The sequence below is a fragment of the Hypomesus transpacificus genome, chromosome 10 (assembly GCF_021917145.1).
Source record: "Hypomesus transpacificus isolate Combined female chromosome 10, fHypTra1, whole genome shotgun sequence".
Classification (NCBI taxonomy): Eukaryota; Metazoa; Chordata; class Actinopteri; order Osmeriformes; family Osmeridae; genus Hypomesus; species Hypomesus transpacificus.
In genome coordinates, this window is record NC_061069.1 from 7,882,371 (window position 1) to 7,895,202 (window position 12,832).

The 12,832-nt window shown below is 44.6% G+C and overlaps 1 protein-coding gene across 1 annotated transcript; it reads left to right on the forward strand.

The window, feature by feature from the left end:
• Positions 1 to 8,567: 8,567 nt before the first annotated feature.
• LOC124472815 (protocadherin-8-like) lies at positions 8,568 to 12,617 on the forward strand. The gene is made up of 3 exons (XM_047027901.1): positions 8,568 to 11,166; positions 11,286 to 11,499; positions 11,587 to 12,617. The coding sequence occupies exons 1-3, from the start codon at positions 8,734 to 8,736 to the stop codon at positions 11,949 to 11,951; spliced, it is 3,012 nt and encodes a 1,003-aa protein (XP_046883857.1). The 5' UTR covers positions 8,568 to 8,733; the 3' UTR covers positions 11,952 to 12,617.
• Positions 12,618 to 12,832: the final 215 nt, after the last annotated feature.

The following is a 12,832-nucleotide window of genomic DNA, read 5'->3' on the forward strand; positions in this document are numbered from 1 at the left end:
ATAGAAACTAGAAATGCATTAACGTAACGCTTTTACGAGTACAATAACACAACAACAATTGAACATTGAAGATGTTTATTAGAATTATAGGGCTGGTAGCACGCCAAGCCCGGTGGATGAAGAGGCTGGTGGCAGAGCCGAGCCTGATGTTAGGAGATGGTGGCGCCCAGGAAATGGAAAGACTCCACAGGGTTGACTAGGAAGTCACACAGGGTGAAGGGGCTGGGAGGGAGTGAGAACTCGTACGAAAATCATAAAAGCCACTGAAGATAGCCTAAGTCCTGCACTGCAGACTTGTCCCCTCTGATATGGGGAATTGGATGTGGTCTGGGATGTGGCAAAGTAATGCAGTTGTGACAGCCTGCACAGATCTTGACACTGAGGCCTTGGCGAGCCCATGTCCATCTCCAATAACCTCCAGAAAACTGCCAATGGCATAGAACCTTAACACTGCCAGTAGTTGGGTTACAGGGGTCAGTGCAAAGGACCTCCTTGTTAGCCTCTGCAGGTCTGCTTCTATGTGGTTCAGGAGCATCATGATATCATGATGTCATCTGACATATCTTACACTCATAATGAGTATAATTGATCAACCATCAATTAAAGTAGAGTTGATTATTCATGTCAGAAACAATGATTCCATGTTGAAGATATGGGGTATTCATTACTTATGTGTTTGTCATTTGTCACAATGTCATTTGTGGCCAATATGTGATAATTATGAGATTGCAAACATGGTCTTGGGAAGCTGTTGGCCTATGCAAGATTGTAGATATAGTCAGCACTAGAAAATAAGACAGTAAATATGTTGGATTGAGATGCTTGTATTTGTACATTGAATTGTTTAGGATGCTAGCTGGGACATGCCATGTGTGATACCATTCATATGCATGGTTTTTAACCTTGTAGTTCAATCAAGTAGTAAATATAGGACTCATATATATATGCCTATGGAAAGTGGAGTACCAAGAAGAGTTAAAAACCAAGGCACAAGTAGTTTGAGAAATAGTTGTTTTATGGGAGTATGTTCTCCCTGCTCCTGCTCCTCACATGGATCTATAAGGTAAACATGTAAGGATTGGACAGGCAACACTGAATATATGATACAATACACAATTCAGCCTTTACTTAATTTAAATAAACATGGTATGCTTTAGGATATAAGGTAACCTGAATGTGACACTACCTTGTTGATTGGGCTGAAGAATAGGCACAGAAATGGAGGGCCTTGTGAACTTCATCTCTTCAAACAAAAGCTTCCTCACCTCAATTTGGAGACGAGCCCACTTAATTTCCAAGACCTCCTATTGGTATTTAGCATCCTGTGTCGCTGATTGCAAGGTCCTAACGCCGGTGTAAAACTCAGATGCAGCATAGTTTGCACGTTCACCTTATTGTCTTTACCTTCATGTAGCATCACATTGAAAAGTACTCAAATAAGTAGCCTATAATAAATGTAAAGTTTTCTGTAGCTACAGAAAATATTTTTTTGTTAACCGTAATTCGTCAAATATTTTGGTTAACGTTTTAATTTTAAAGTCTTCAAGTTGCGTCAGAAGAATCACATTTCAGTACAATGGACAGCGTCTTGTTAAGTGCAACTTAAGAGATACGTACGATGGTTCTCCTTACGAGCATGTTCGGGAAACGCACGTAAGAAATAACGATGGATCGTTATTTTCATCGTAGAGAACCCTCGTAACAGCTACGATCCATCGTTATCGGGAAACGCACCCCTGGCTGGTTAACCTACAGTCCACGGGGGGTGGGGTGGGGGGGATAATAACTCCCGCTGCTAACGTCCATTCAATACCGTTTAGCGAGGAAAACTCTCTGATGGGTATTGTTTATTTTAAATTCAGTAGTAGAATGACGCAGCACGGCACGCCTTTGATGCTTTTGATGCGCCTCATTAGCAGTTTAAATTTACACCTGCCTTGTGCATTCCATTCACACCCTGTCGGCGGAGTTCCTCTCATTATGTAATTTGGAAATGTTGGCCGTGTTGTCAACGTTGTTAAAGCTGAAAAGTAGACATTTTAAAAGACTCAAACAAGACGGAGAAGGGGTCACCCACATATGAAATCTAGTCTTAAAGACAGAAAATTATAATAATCATAAAGGATAAAGAGTAGGCCTATGAATGAATAAAGGCGTGTTGCACTCTTTGGCGCAGCCAATAATCACATAACCGGTGATAAAAATCACGTTAACTTCTGTCAATAAATGCAATTATTTTTACAAGATAGCTCATTTAACCCTTAATTTATGTATGACCACAACAACCCCATGCATGCGATGCCCATCAGTCAAACAGACCTACATAGAGCACGCCACAGGACCTCTTTGCCTCTTTCATCCTTGCAACAATCATGACATATTTTACGAAGTAAGGAGCGCCGCAGCTCAGCAAGAGCTCGCGCTCAAACGCGCTTAATTGTCCTTGTTATTGACAACTCGGTTCCGGTGTATTACCGATTTTCCACTCCTTCTTGCAAGAGTTTTGGTTTGGTCCAGACATCTGTGGGGGGTCAGGGGTGAGGATAACCCCGCGAGCTGAGTCCATCTGCCCAGAAAATACCAATGTAGCCTACGTGCGCAACTGCAATGATTATTGACTGTGCACAGGATTAACCTATTGCATTAATGAAAATCCTAAAGCACATGAAATCCACTGTAAGCTAACTCAGACGTTTAAGCCAATAAAAAAACAATCACAGCACTATAAACATGATTCCTATTAACAGCCCATAAGCCTTGGCTATCATTAAACAAATATTTGACATGTTTAAATGAAATACAGTGAGGTTACAGAGCCAATGCGACTGTTGTGATAGATAGCATAGGCCTATCTTTGCTTTGTTTGATAGCAATCAGCTTGATGATCTTAAGTCAAAGCCATAAACAGCACTACCCAACACCTTGGAATACGGGGGTGTTCTTGGGCCACATGAACCAGTGATTTAGAAAAGACACCCTCCCTGGCTTCCAGACCTTCTCCTCATACAAAAGGTTGTTCCCCATGCGAAACGAACCCAGTTAGTCCAGTCATTGCTCACTGAGACTCTGAATTTAGAGCAGCTATTCTATTTAATGAAGCAGAACTTCGTGGTCCCCTTTATAAATCTCTCCATGGCTTCTGTTACCCAGCAACAAAGCCAGAATTTATAAGTTTTCACCCATTTTTTATGAGAGGAATGGAACCTTTTACACAATGATGGAAGAGAACTACAAACTCCGCAAAATATAGGACGCTTTGGCGGGAAGCGCGTTCAATTGAACATGTCCTCCTCAGGGAGGGCTTTGATGGCGTGGTCGTCTTTTTATGACATAGCCTACATTTCGCGTGGTGGCTTGGGTCTGTTTACAGATGAGGCTGGAGATGTTTCCCCTCATTTCTCTAATAATCATTTTACACACAAAACAAGTGTTATGATAGCTAATAATCTCATTGTGAGTGTGCGTGTGTGTTCATGAACACTTGATATAACCTAGTTATAACCTACATGAATAAAGCGGAATTTGCTGTTCAAAAACATTTTGGTGGCGCAGGATATATCATACCTATAAATTACTACATTTCAGGGAGAAGCAGGATTTGCGCAATCTCAAAGACATAGCATCAATTAATGAAATATATGCATAATCGTGAAAATAGGCTACTGTCTCTATAATAGGCATATAAAAACGAAGCTATTTTTGGTAAGATCATGCGTTTCATTCTTTCCAACCATCAAGACCACACGTTGAAATAGCCTATTGATCAGTGTTGGATAGGTCTGTTGCGAAAGTTGACCTTTCTGCGTGAAGCGGTTTGCAGCTACAGGCCTATTTGTTTTTGTGGTTGTACCCTACACTTCCGCGGGACACGGAGTCCTTCTCAAACCCCCTATTGTGCACGCTGTTGCAGGAACACGGGTGATACGTTACAGCCTATAATGTTCTTGTGTGCAGTGCTGTATAGGACTATTGGTTACCCTTAGCCTATATTGGCAATTGCTTTAGAAAATTGCGCTCCACAGATTGAAGCGTGTATATTAATATGAGCTTGAGCGTTCTGTGCAAATTCCTATTGGCTAACTCTAACAGAACAGTATTAGCCTACCTCGGTAGGTATACCTTCAGATATAGCTACCTGGCAGTTCACATTTCAATGGATGTGTGAGTGAGGCAGAAAGTGAGAAAGTGTGTGTGCGGGAGCTGGGGAAATGTGAAGATTTATTTCAGCTTGTCAATAAGGACTACGTATAAGACCAGTTTCCACCACGGATTTTAATGCATTCTGTGACTCATCAGCCCTGTAAATAGGTTAGTGGGTTATTGCCTGAGTTTAAATGGGCCCAGGACTTTTTTAGAGATCTGAGTTCGCTTGAGTTATCTGATAGCCCATCTCACTAATATCCCTCTGTCCCCATGAGCCTCCGGTCGGATGGTCTGAACCATTTTACACTCTACATTTGGGATGATTCCCGTATTTCTTCATGTTTATGACACTATCACGCAGTGGGACACGTTTTAGCAATTAGACAAACAAAGTAAATCCACCTTAACTGCTCAGTATTGTTCAGTGTGGGTTCAGTTCGTGTGTATGGGTAGGAAGGGGGGGGGGGGCTCCACATAACTTCACATGAGTGATAACCAACGTCTGCCACCCCCTGCGCAGCTTTCTTAATTCAACCACTCCATCTGTTCTAGACCCAATCTGGTCCATCACTGCCGCAGGTGTGTGCACGTGTGTGACTGTCTCCTTTGATTCTATGACAGCCTTCTCTGTCACCGCCGATCACAACTTAAGATCCTCTAAATTCCTAGTTTATCTATTTTCACCAACACGTTCTTCTAACTTTAAAGTATACGGAGAAAAGTCATTATTACCCAAATAACTCCTATTACATCCATTCTTGTGTGAAAAACTTTATGGGCTGTCTGACCTTTGGTTTCTCTGTGAAACGCCCCAGTGACAGCGGAGAGGCCAGAAACAGCCAAGACAAAGGCTGATGAGACTCAAACGGGGTAAAAGAAGACCTGAAAGGACGAAGAGAACGAGTGGAGCGAGGGAGGAGCACGAAAGAGGGAGGAGACCCTTAAATCATCATTGGAAAGTCATTAGAAATCTGGCCTGGACTAGACGGGACGGCCGCACAGATTGCCCGCCACCGAATACAAAACCTGTAATGAAGTGGAAGCTAGGAGGGAGTGTCGGAAGACAGATTTCTTTGCACTAGCTACTCCGCTGCCACTAAAGTTTCCATGTGTATGTGTATGGGTGTAAAAGGCTGTATTCATGAGATGTTAACCGTTTTGTTTGTGTGATGGGGGAATTTATTCAAAGTGTTGCAGCTATCTGCGACAGATGGGCCAAACAGTAATGAGTCTGACCAGAAGTTAACTAAGAGAGGGAAGAAAAAGGGAAGAATCGAATGTTAAGAATAGTTAATGGGGTTTACCAGCCTGGTTTATGTCTAGGACCTTGATGTTTCAGGCGCCGATGAGTACATTGCACCAAAACCCAATTTAGATGGAAGTGAACATTATAACACTTGTGTGTTAAAATGATCGGACAAATATTGAATGAGACAACTTCTAAATGTGCCCACACACACCCCTTTTTATAATTTATGTTAATTTGTTTCTGTTGGAAGAGTGCTGTTTTGTCACTATTCTATTTTAGTTCAAATATAGGCAATACGGGCTTTACAGCCTGCATGTTGTCCAATTTAAAATGTAGGCCATGGACAGAGATTCTATCTTCTGGTTCCATGGCATTCTCAACACTCGAAAAGGCACCTCAGTCTCACCTTCTAAAACTCTTTTGTGCTGATCTGAACGGTGCCTTAACACTTCTTATATCTGTCAATGGTTTGAGTACACCATTCTCCTTGACAGACCCTTGAGTACTTTCTCCGTGAGAGAAGTGATAATTGGATAATTAGTCCTGAATCAAGCAAGGAACTAATTAGATGATAGTGTGCTTGCGATGGCACGCGAGTTAAAGCAAAGGTTAGCGGGGGGTGGAAGGGGCGCAGGAGCCTGTCTGAACGGCTCGAGGATCGATTATCTTAGACCCCCTCTCTTTCACACCCCTCCTGTCCCCCTTTCCTTCCATTCACCACCGCTTATCAGGCGGACAATGGAGACCAAATCGCCTAGTTTCCATCTCAAAGAGTTAAGCCTCAACAAGAGGCAGGGATCAGGCGACCAACTCCAGACCTCAAATACCCTGCAATCACTAAAGCAAATGGGATGACAAAGCTTCGGAGGGAGGCGGGGGTCCTTCCAAAAATATTTTTCAAGAAAATGCTAATACATCTCGTGAAGAATTGAAGGGATTTTCGAGCCTCGCTCTAATTCTACTATTGTTGAACTCGCGTGCAGACGGGCAAGATTGACACACCAATCACGTGAGAGAATGAGGTGTGAGTCTGTATGTGACTCACAGCGTTGGGCTAGTGAAAGCAAGTTCTTTCAGTGGACAGCTTGGTTTTGAAAGTATGTTCTGTATAATTGTACAAGAGTCCCTAAACTATCTTTCTCTCTCTCTTTGTGTCATCTCTCTCTCCCTCTCCCCCCCCCCCCCCCCCCCCCCCCCCCTCTCTCTCTCTCTCTCTCTCTCTCTCACACACACACACACACACACACACACAAACATACACACACATAAACAGACACACACACGTAATCCACAAAGCGAGACTCAACATAGTGTAATTTGCTTTTGATTGCTCCTCTTTATTAGAACACCGAGACGTCTATCAGAATACCATTATTCTTGCAGCCACATGAAGAACAAAGAATAAACACCGTATTTTCACAGAGCAGAATAAGAGCCGCATCGAGCACCGTATTTGGATAAAATGGCAATAAAAAGCGTTTAATCCCCGTATGTGAAACAATTTGATAAAGTGTATGCTTCTGATTGTTGCTGTTGTATCTGACTGGTCCAGTCGGGTTGCGTTGGCATGTCATCTCACGAGATGACATTGGGCCTGGTTCATACAGGCAGTAACATTTTGTGACAGATGGATTCTTTATAGGCTAGGCCTATAAGTCATATTAGCTTCTTGAAAGGAAGTGTTGCCCTTCAGACCTATGAGAACGTGTGTGTGTATGTGTGTGTGTGTGTGTGTGTGTGTGAAGAAAACGAAAATCTCTTAAAGAGGCGTGACGGGGCCCAGGCCGTTCTCTAAATGTATTTTAATAAGAGCTACCCCCATGTCTTGGGCAATTCATCTCTCATCTCCCGTTTAATGAATGGAGTTGTGGCCGGGGCATGGGGCAGGGATAGCAGGGGGACAAAGACAGCATGTGGCGCTGGCTCATTATGCTCCAGTTAAGGCGGAGAGCCGTGTGAGAGCAGCAGGGGTTGGGGTTCCTGCAGGCCGACCCATGGGCACAATACACCAGTCGAAGTCTGCAAAGGGAGACCCTGCCATGCCATTATACCGCTGCTACTAACGAGGGCTTCATGCGCCTTTGATATAATCTCACTATTGAAATCCCAATAAATCCCCTCGGCGTTTGCAGCCAAATCCTATTTGTAACGGGTGTGTGCCGTCACAGGAGTGTGTGTGTGTTATGTGTGTGTTATTGTGTGTTTCGTCTTCACCTGCGTAGCTCTGTTCTGGCAGGCGAGGGCAAGACGAGAGGCGCTAAAGAAGCACTGACACGCATGTTAAACCGGTCCGTTACAATGGCAACGAACGAATCCTCACTAACGCTCATAGGCCTACATCGCGTGAGCAGATGAGCTGGATTAGAGTATGATCAATGTTATTTACCGTTTTATTGAGCTAGAAGGGATTTTATAGTGAATAAAGTGCCATTTGAATGACAGTCAACTAACCAATCACTATAAGGCATCTGAATAATTACACTGTGAATATCAATAAAATAATAGCCTACACATGTGTGTGGGCTATATTGGCATAACACAGTGTTTTATGTTTTTATCTAACGTGTTGAGGCAGCTCTTCTTGTGACTGAAATTTAAAATCTAATCTGAAAAGTTTCTTAAAAGTCTTAAAACTTTGTCTCTGGACGGCTCAGTAAACTCCAATACACCTATCCATGCATTTATGATCTCATTTGAAGGAGGACTAACTGATTGGCCACATCACACACGTCTTGGGCATGACTTCATCCAGAACTCTGTGCGTCTCATCGTGTCTTTTCTGCCCGAGGACATCAAATATTGTTTAAATCTGTCATATACTTCTGAATAGTAAACAATGTTATTCAAATGCTTTGTCCTCTAGCTCAGGGACACTGCGCATCTCTTCGTGCCCTCTTGTGTTATGCGCAGACTCATTTAAGAGCCTCGGGAACATAAACAAGTAAAGAAACTAAATAGGTTATATTAAATCAACTCCCGCGTTTAGCAAACATATCGGTGCCAAGTTTCCCTGCACAGTCCAGGAATCTCCAAACAGGCTTAGAGGTCTTTCAGAAGTCTCCTTTTGCTTTTCATGGTGCCGATTGGTCACAGTGGAGCTCATTTGCATGCTGCGCCGTATAAACCCTCCCGCCACTGCAGCCCTTTCGAGCTGAGAGAGCACACTTCGACGAGAGAGCACAGCGTGCGCACTCTGACAACCTATGGCAAGTTAATCCCAACGTTCCAAACGAGCCGAGTGGACAGGAAGACATTCAAATTGACAAGTGCTTATAGCAAATAGATAGTTGAGTTAAGTGAGGCCAGTTTGGCTGATTTGGGATATTTTCTGAAGTGGCAGGATGAAAGAAATTGGGTGGAACTGGTTGGTGCTGTGCACCTTACTGGCTATCCTAACTGTTCTCACACAGGGAAAGACGGTGAAATATCAGACATTTGAAGAGGACGCACCTGGGACTGTTATCGGAAACTTGGCCAAGGACATCTCATCTACTCACGCAGGCTCTAAGAATAATTTTAGGATGATGAAACAGTTCAACTCATCTTTTATTCGTTTGAGAGAGAGCGACGGGCAACTGAGTATTGGGGAGAGAATAGACAGAGAGAAAATCTGCAAACACACCCTTCACTGCCTCATTGCATTTGATGTGGTCAGTTTCTCCAAAGAGCAGTTCAAACTCATTCACGTCGAGGTGGAGGTCAAGGACATTAACGACAACTCCCCCGAGTTCCCCCGGAAAGAGTCGAGTCTAGAGATCTCTGAGAACACGGCAGTCGGCACAAGGATCCCGTTAGACTTTGCTGTGGACGAAGATGTGGGGTTAAATTATATCCAGAGCTACCAAATTTCTGTTAACAGCCACTTTTCCATCGACGTGCTCAGCAGAGCCGACGGGGTTAAATATGCGGAGCTTGTGCTTATGAAGGAGCTCGACCGCGAGACACAGGCATCTTACGCACTGGAGCTGGTCGCTATGGACGGCGGCAACCCGTCCCGCACAGGAACCACGCGCATAAACGTCAAGGTGAAAGACTACAACGACAACAGCCCGGTATTCGACCGGAACAGCTTCTCTGTGGACCTGCCCGAAGATGCACCGGTTGGGTTCCTTCTGCTGGACCTGAACGCAGAAGACCCGGATGAGGGGCTAAACGGGGAGGTGGTGTACGGCTTTGGTAACCAGGTGCCTTCTGAGATAAGGCAACTTTTCAGAGTGGACCGAAAAACTGGACGTCTCACCCTCGAGAGCCCTATTGACTTCGAGAGTAAGAATACCTATGAATTCGACGTTCAAGCAACCGACCTGGGTCCGAACCCTAGTCCAGCAATCTGTAAAATTGTGGTCCAGGTGCAAGACGTGAACGACAACGCACCGGAGATTTCCATAACTCCTATGACGTCTATCACAGCGGGAATTGCGTACATTACTGAAGCAGCGGCACGAGAGAGTTTTGTTGCTTTGGTCAGCACCTCGGACAGGGACTCTGGCGCGAATGGACAGGTTCACTGCACGCTGTATGGCCACGACCACTTTCGGCTGCAGCAGGCTTACGAAGACAGCTTTATGATTGTGAGTACAAGCCCATTAGACAGGGAAAAAATTCCAGAGTATAATCTAACGGTTGTGGCTGAAGACTTAGGGTCCCCGCCGTTCAGAACCATTACTCAGTATACCATTCGATTAACGGACGAGAATGACAATGCACCTGTGTTCAGCAAACCTGTGTATGAGGTGGCAATAGTGGAGAATAATGCACCCGGGGCTTACATCGCCACCGTGGTCGCGAGAGACATTGACATGGGGCAAAATGGAAAGGTTAGCTACAAGCTCGCAGACACCTATTTCATGGGCTCTCCAATATCCACGTTCGTTTCTCTGGACCCCGCCAGCGGCTCACTTTACGCTCTCAGGAGCTTCAACTACGAGGTAATGAAACAGCTAGAGCTCCGAATCACGGCAAGCGATAGTGGGTCCCCGCCCCTCACCGGGAGCGCAAACGTGTTTGTGCGGATAGTGGACCAGAATGACAATTCACCAGTAATAACGCAGCCCACATTAAATAATGGGTCCGCTGAAGTTCTATTGCCCCGGGACGCGCCATCAGGTTACGTTATTACCAGGGTGGAGGCACGAGACGCAGATGAAGGAGTTAACGCCGAGCTGTCGTATGGACTGGCCACCGGGGAACCGTCTATTTTCTCTGTGAACAAAGCCACCGGAGACATTTATCTCAACCGCGCGCTCAGTCATGAAGTGGACGATATCCTGAGTGTGACCATAACGGCCAGTGACAATGGAAGGCCAGCGCTCACCTCAACTGCCACGCTCCACTTCCTCATCATAGCTGGCTCCCCGCCAAGCGACAGGACCGTGTACCAAGCAGGCAGTGGAGATGAGATACAAGCGCAGTGGGACCTGTCTGTGGTGATTATTGTTGTCCTAGCTGGGAGCTGCACGCTCCTGCTGCTCGCTATCATCCTCATAGCAACTACATGCAACCGGCGGAAACGAGACAAAACTGGAGAGGACAGCGACTCATATGGAGAGAAGGGGTCCCTTGAACGAGGAAGAAACCATGGCGACAACCCCCTGCTTCCTCTTCATGGAAACGTGGGAGGAGGCGGATTTGAAGGACACTCATACTCCAGCCAGCCCGGTGGCTTTTCCTCTGCTAACCCCGGGGGGAACGAACTGTGCTCGGCCTCGGAGGATGGCAGTGAAGCACCCTGCGTGTATAACCCTGACAGCAAACTGTGTGGGAATAAACTTGAGGTAAGATGAGGCTACAAGTGTTTTACTCAAATCCATAACTGTTTGTGTGTCAACTGTGCTTGAGACCAGGGAATATTTTCTGTTTTTACTAACTCAAAGTTTCTCTTTGGTCTTGGTAGGGCTATTCCACTCTACCTGGCTATGGCAATGTTAAAGAGGCTGTGAGGCCCATCACAATCTGGAAGGGAAACTCCTACACCACTATTTCTGCACGAGACCCTGCCTTCAGCGGAAAGGACAGTGGGAAAGGGGACAGTGACTTCAACGACAGTGACAGTGATGTCAGTGGAGACCTGAAGAAAGAGGGGCTTCCTCCCATTGGCAGCCAGAGTGGTAAGAGTTTTAAGAGCCTAAATAGCATGATGAAAAAGCTATCAAGAGATCTACCAACATAATCTAACAGTGCCTCTCTGTCTTCAGGTTTGTGGGCATGCACCAGTGAGTGTAAAATCCTGGGCCATTCAGATCGCTGCTGGAGTCCCTCGGCGGTCAGGGCCAACACCGGAATATCACCTGGCCTCTCTCCTGCTCCCACCCTCTCCTCATTCAGCAGCCTCTCCAAGACGGCCTCCCTGCCCCGGGACCAAAACCGCAGGGACAACTACTACCAGGCCCACATCCCTAAGACCACAGGCCTGCAGAGCGTGTATGAGAAGGTGCTGCACAGGGAATTTGACTTTGTCCTGGTCACCCCGCCCAGACCTGTACACGTGCAGGAGATCAGTGATATCAATATCCCTGTCTATGCTCCTACCACCACACGGTCTCCCATTCATGAAGTTTGAAAACAAGACATACACAGAGACAGAGAGAGAGACTAAAAAATGCATTCAAATGTTAAAGCTACAATAGGTCAATTCTTCTGCTCCCCAATTCTTGTATGAACACTTGCTTTCCTCCTGCTCCAGTTTGATGGATATTGGTTTCACAAAATAAGATAGGGATGGAGGCATGCCTTACCAAAGGTGATTGGCTGGAACAGGATTGCTGGATCATAATTGTCTGGAAAATTGCGGCACGCTCCAAGAATTATGAACTGACATTCCACTGGCAGGGAGTTGTCTGTGTTACTAAACAACTCTCAGAGGGCCTCATTATCCAATCAAACATGTTGATAGGGGCCAACACTTTTCTTTTTTGACCGAAATCTTACTTACTGTACCTTTAATATAAAAATAGTAATAATGAGAATCAGTTGAATCACAGATGTATGATATTATTTGTAAGTTTAAATATTTGTGTGGTTTTAAATGTCTCAATGTGATGCATTTTTGTCCATCCAATCACTTTAAATGCTTATGTGGACATACTGTATATCTTATGCAACGTTTTGTACATATGCTACAGATAATTTATTTTTTATAAAGTAATGATTAAGAACTAAAGAAATGTAAATATGGATTGTAATTAATGATTCTAAAGCATGCTCACTATTTAAATGGCCCAGAAACTATTAAGTTTGAGGCCGGAGACCCAATGTATCAAGTTGATAACCGTGTACGAATTTATTTGAAAGGAATAATGTACAGATTTTTATCACAATCTTCTAAGAGAAAATAAACTTTGAAATACTGTGTTATGAAATCGGAAATTGTTGCTGTCATTTTAGCGCAGTCATTGAAAAAGTCTCGAGTTTACCTTGATTTGCTTCTTAATCCAAATACCT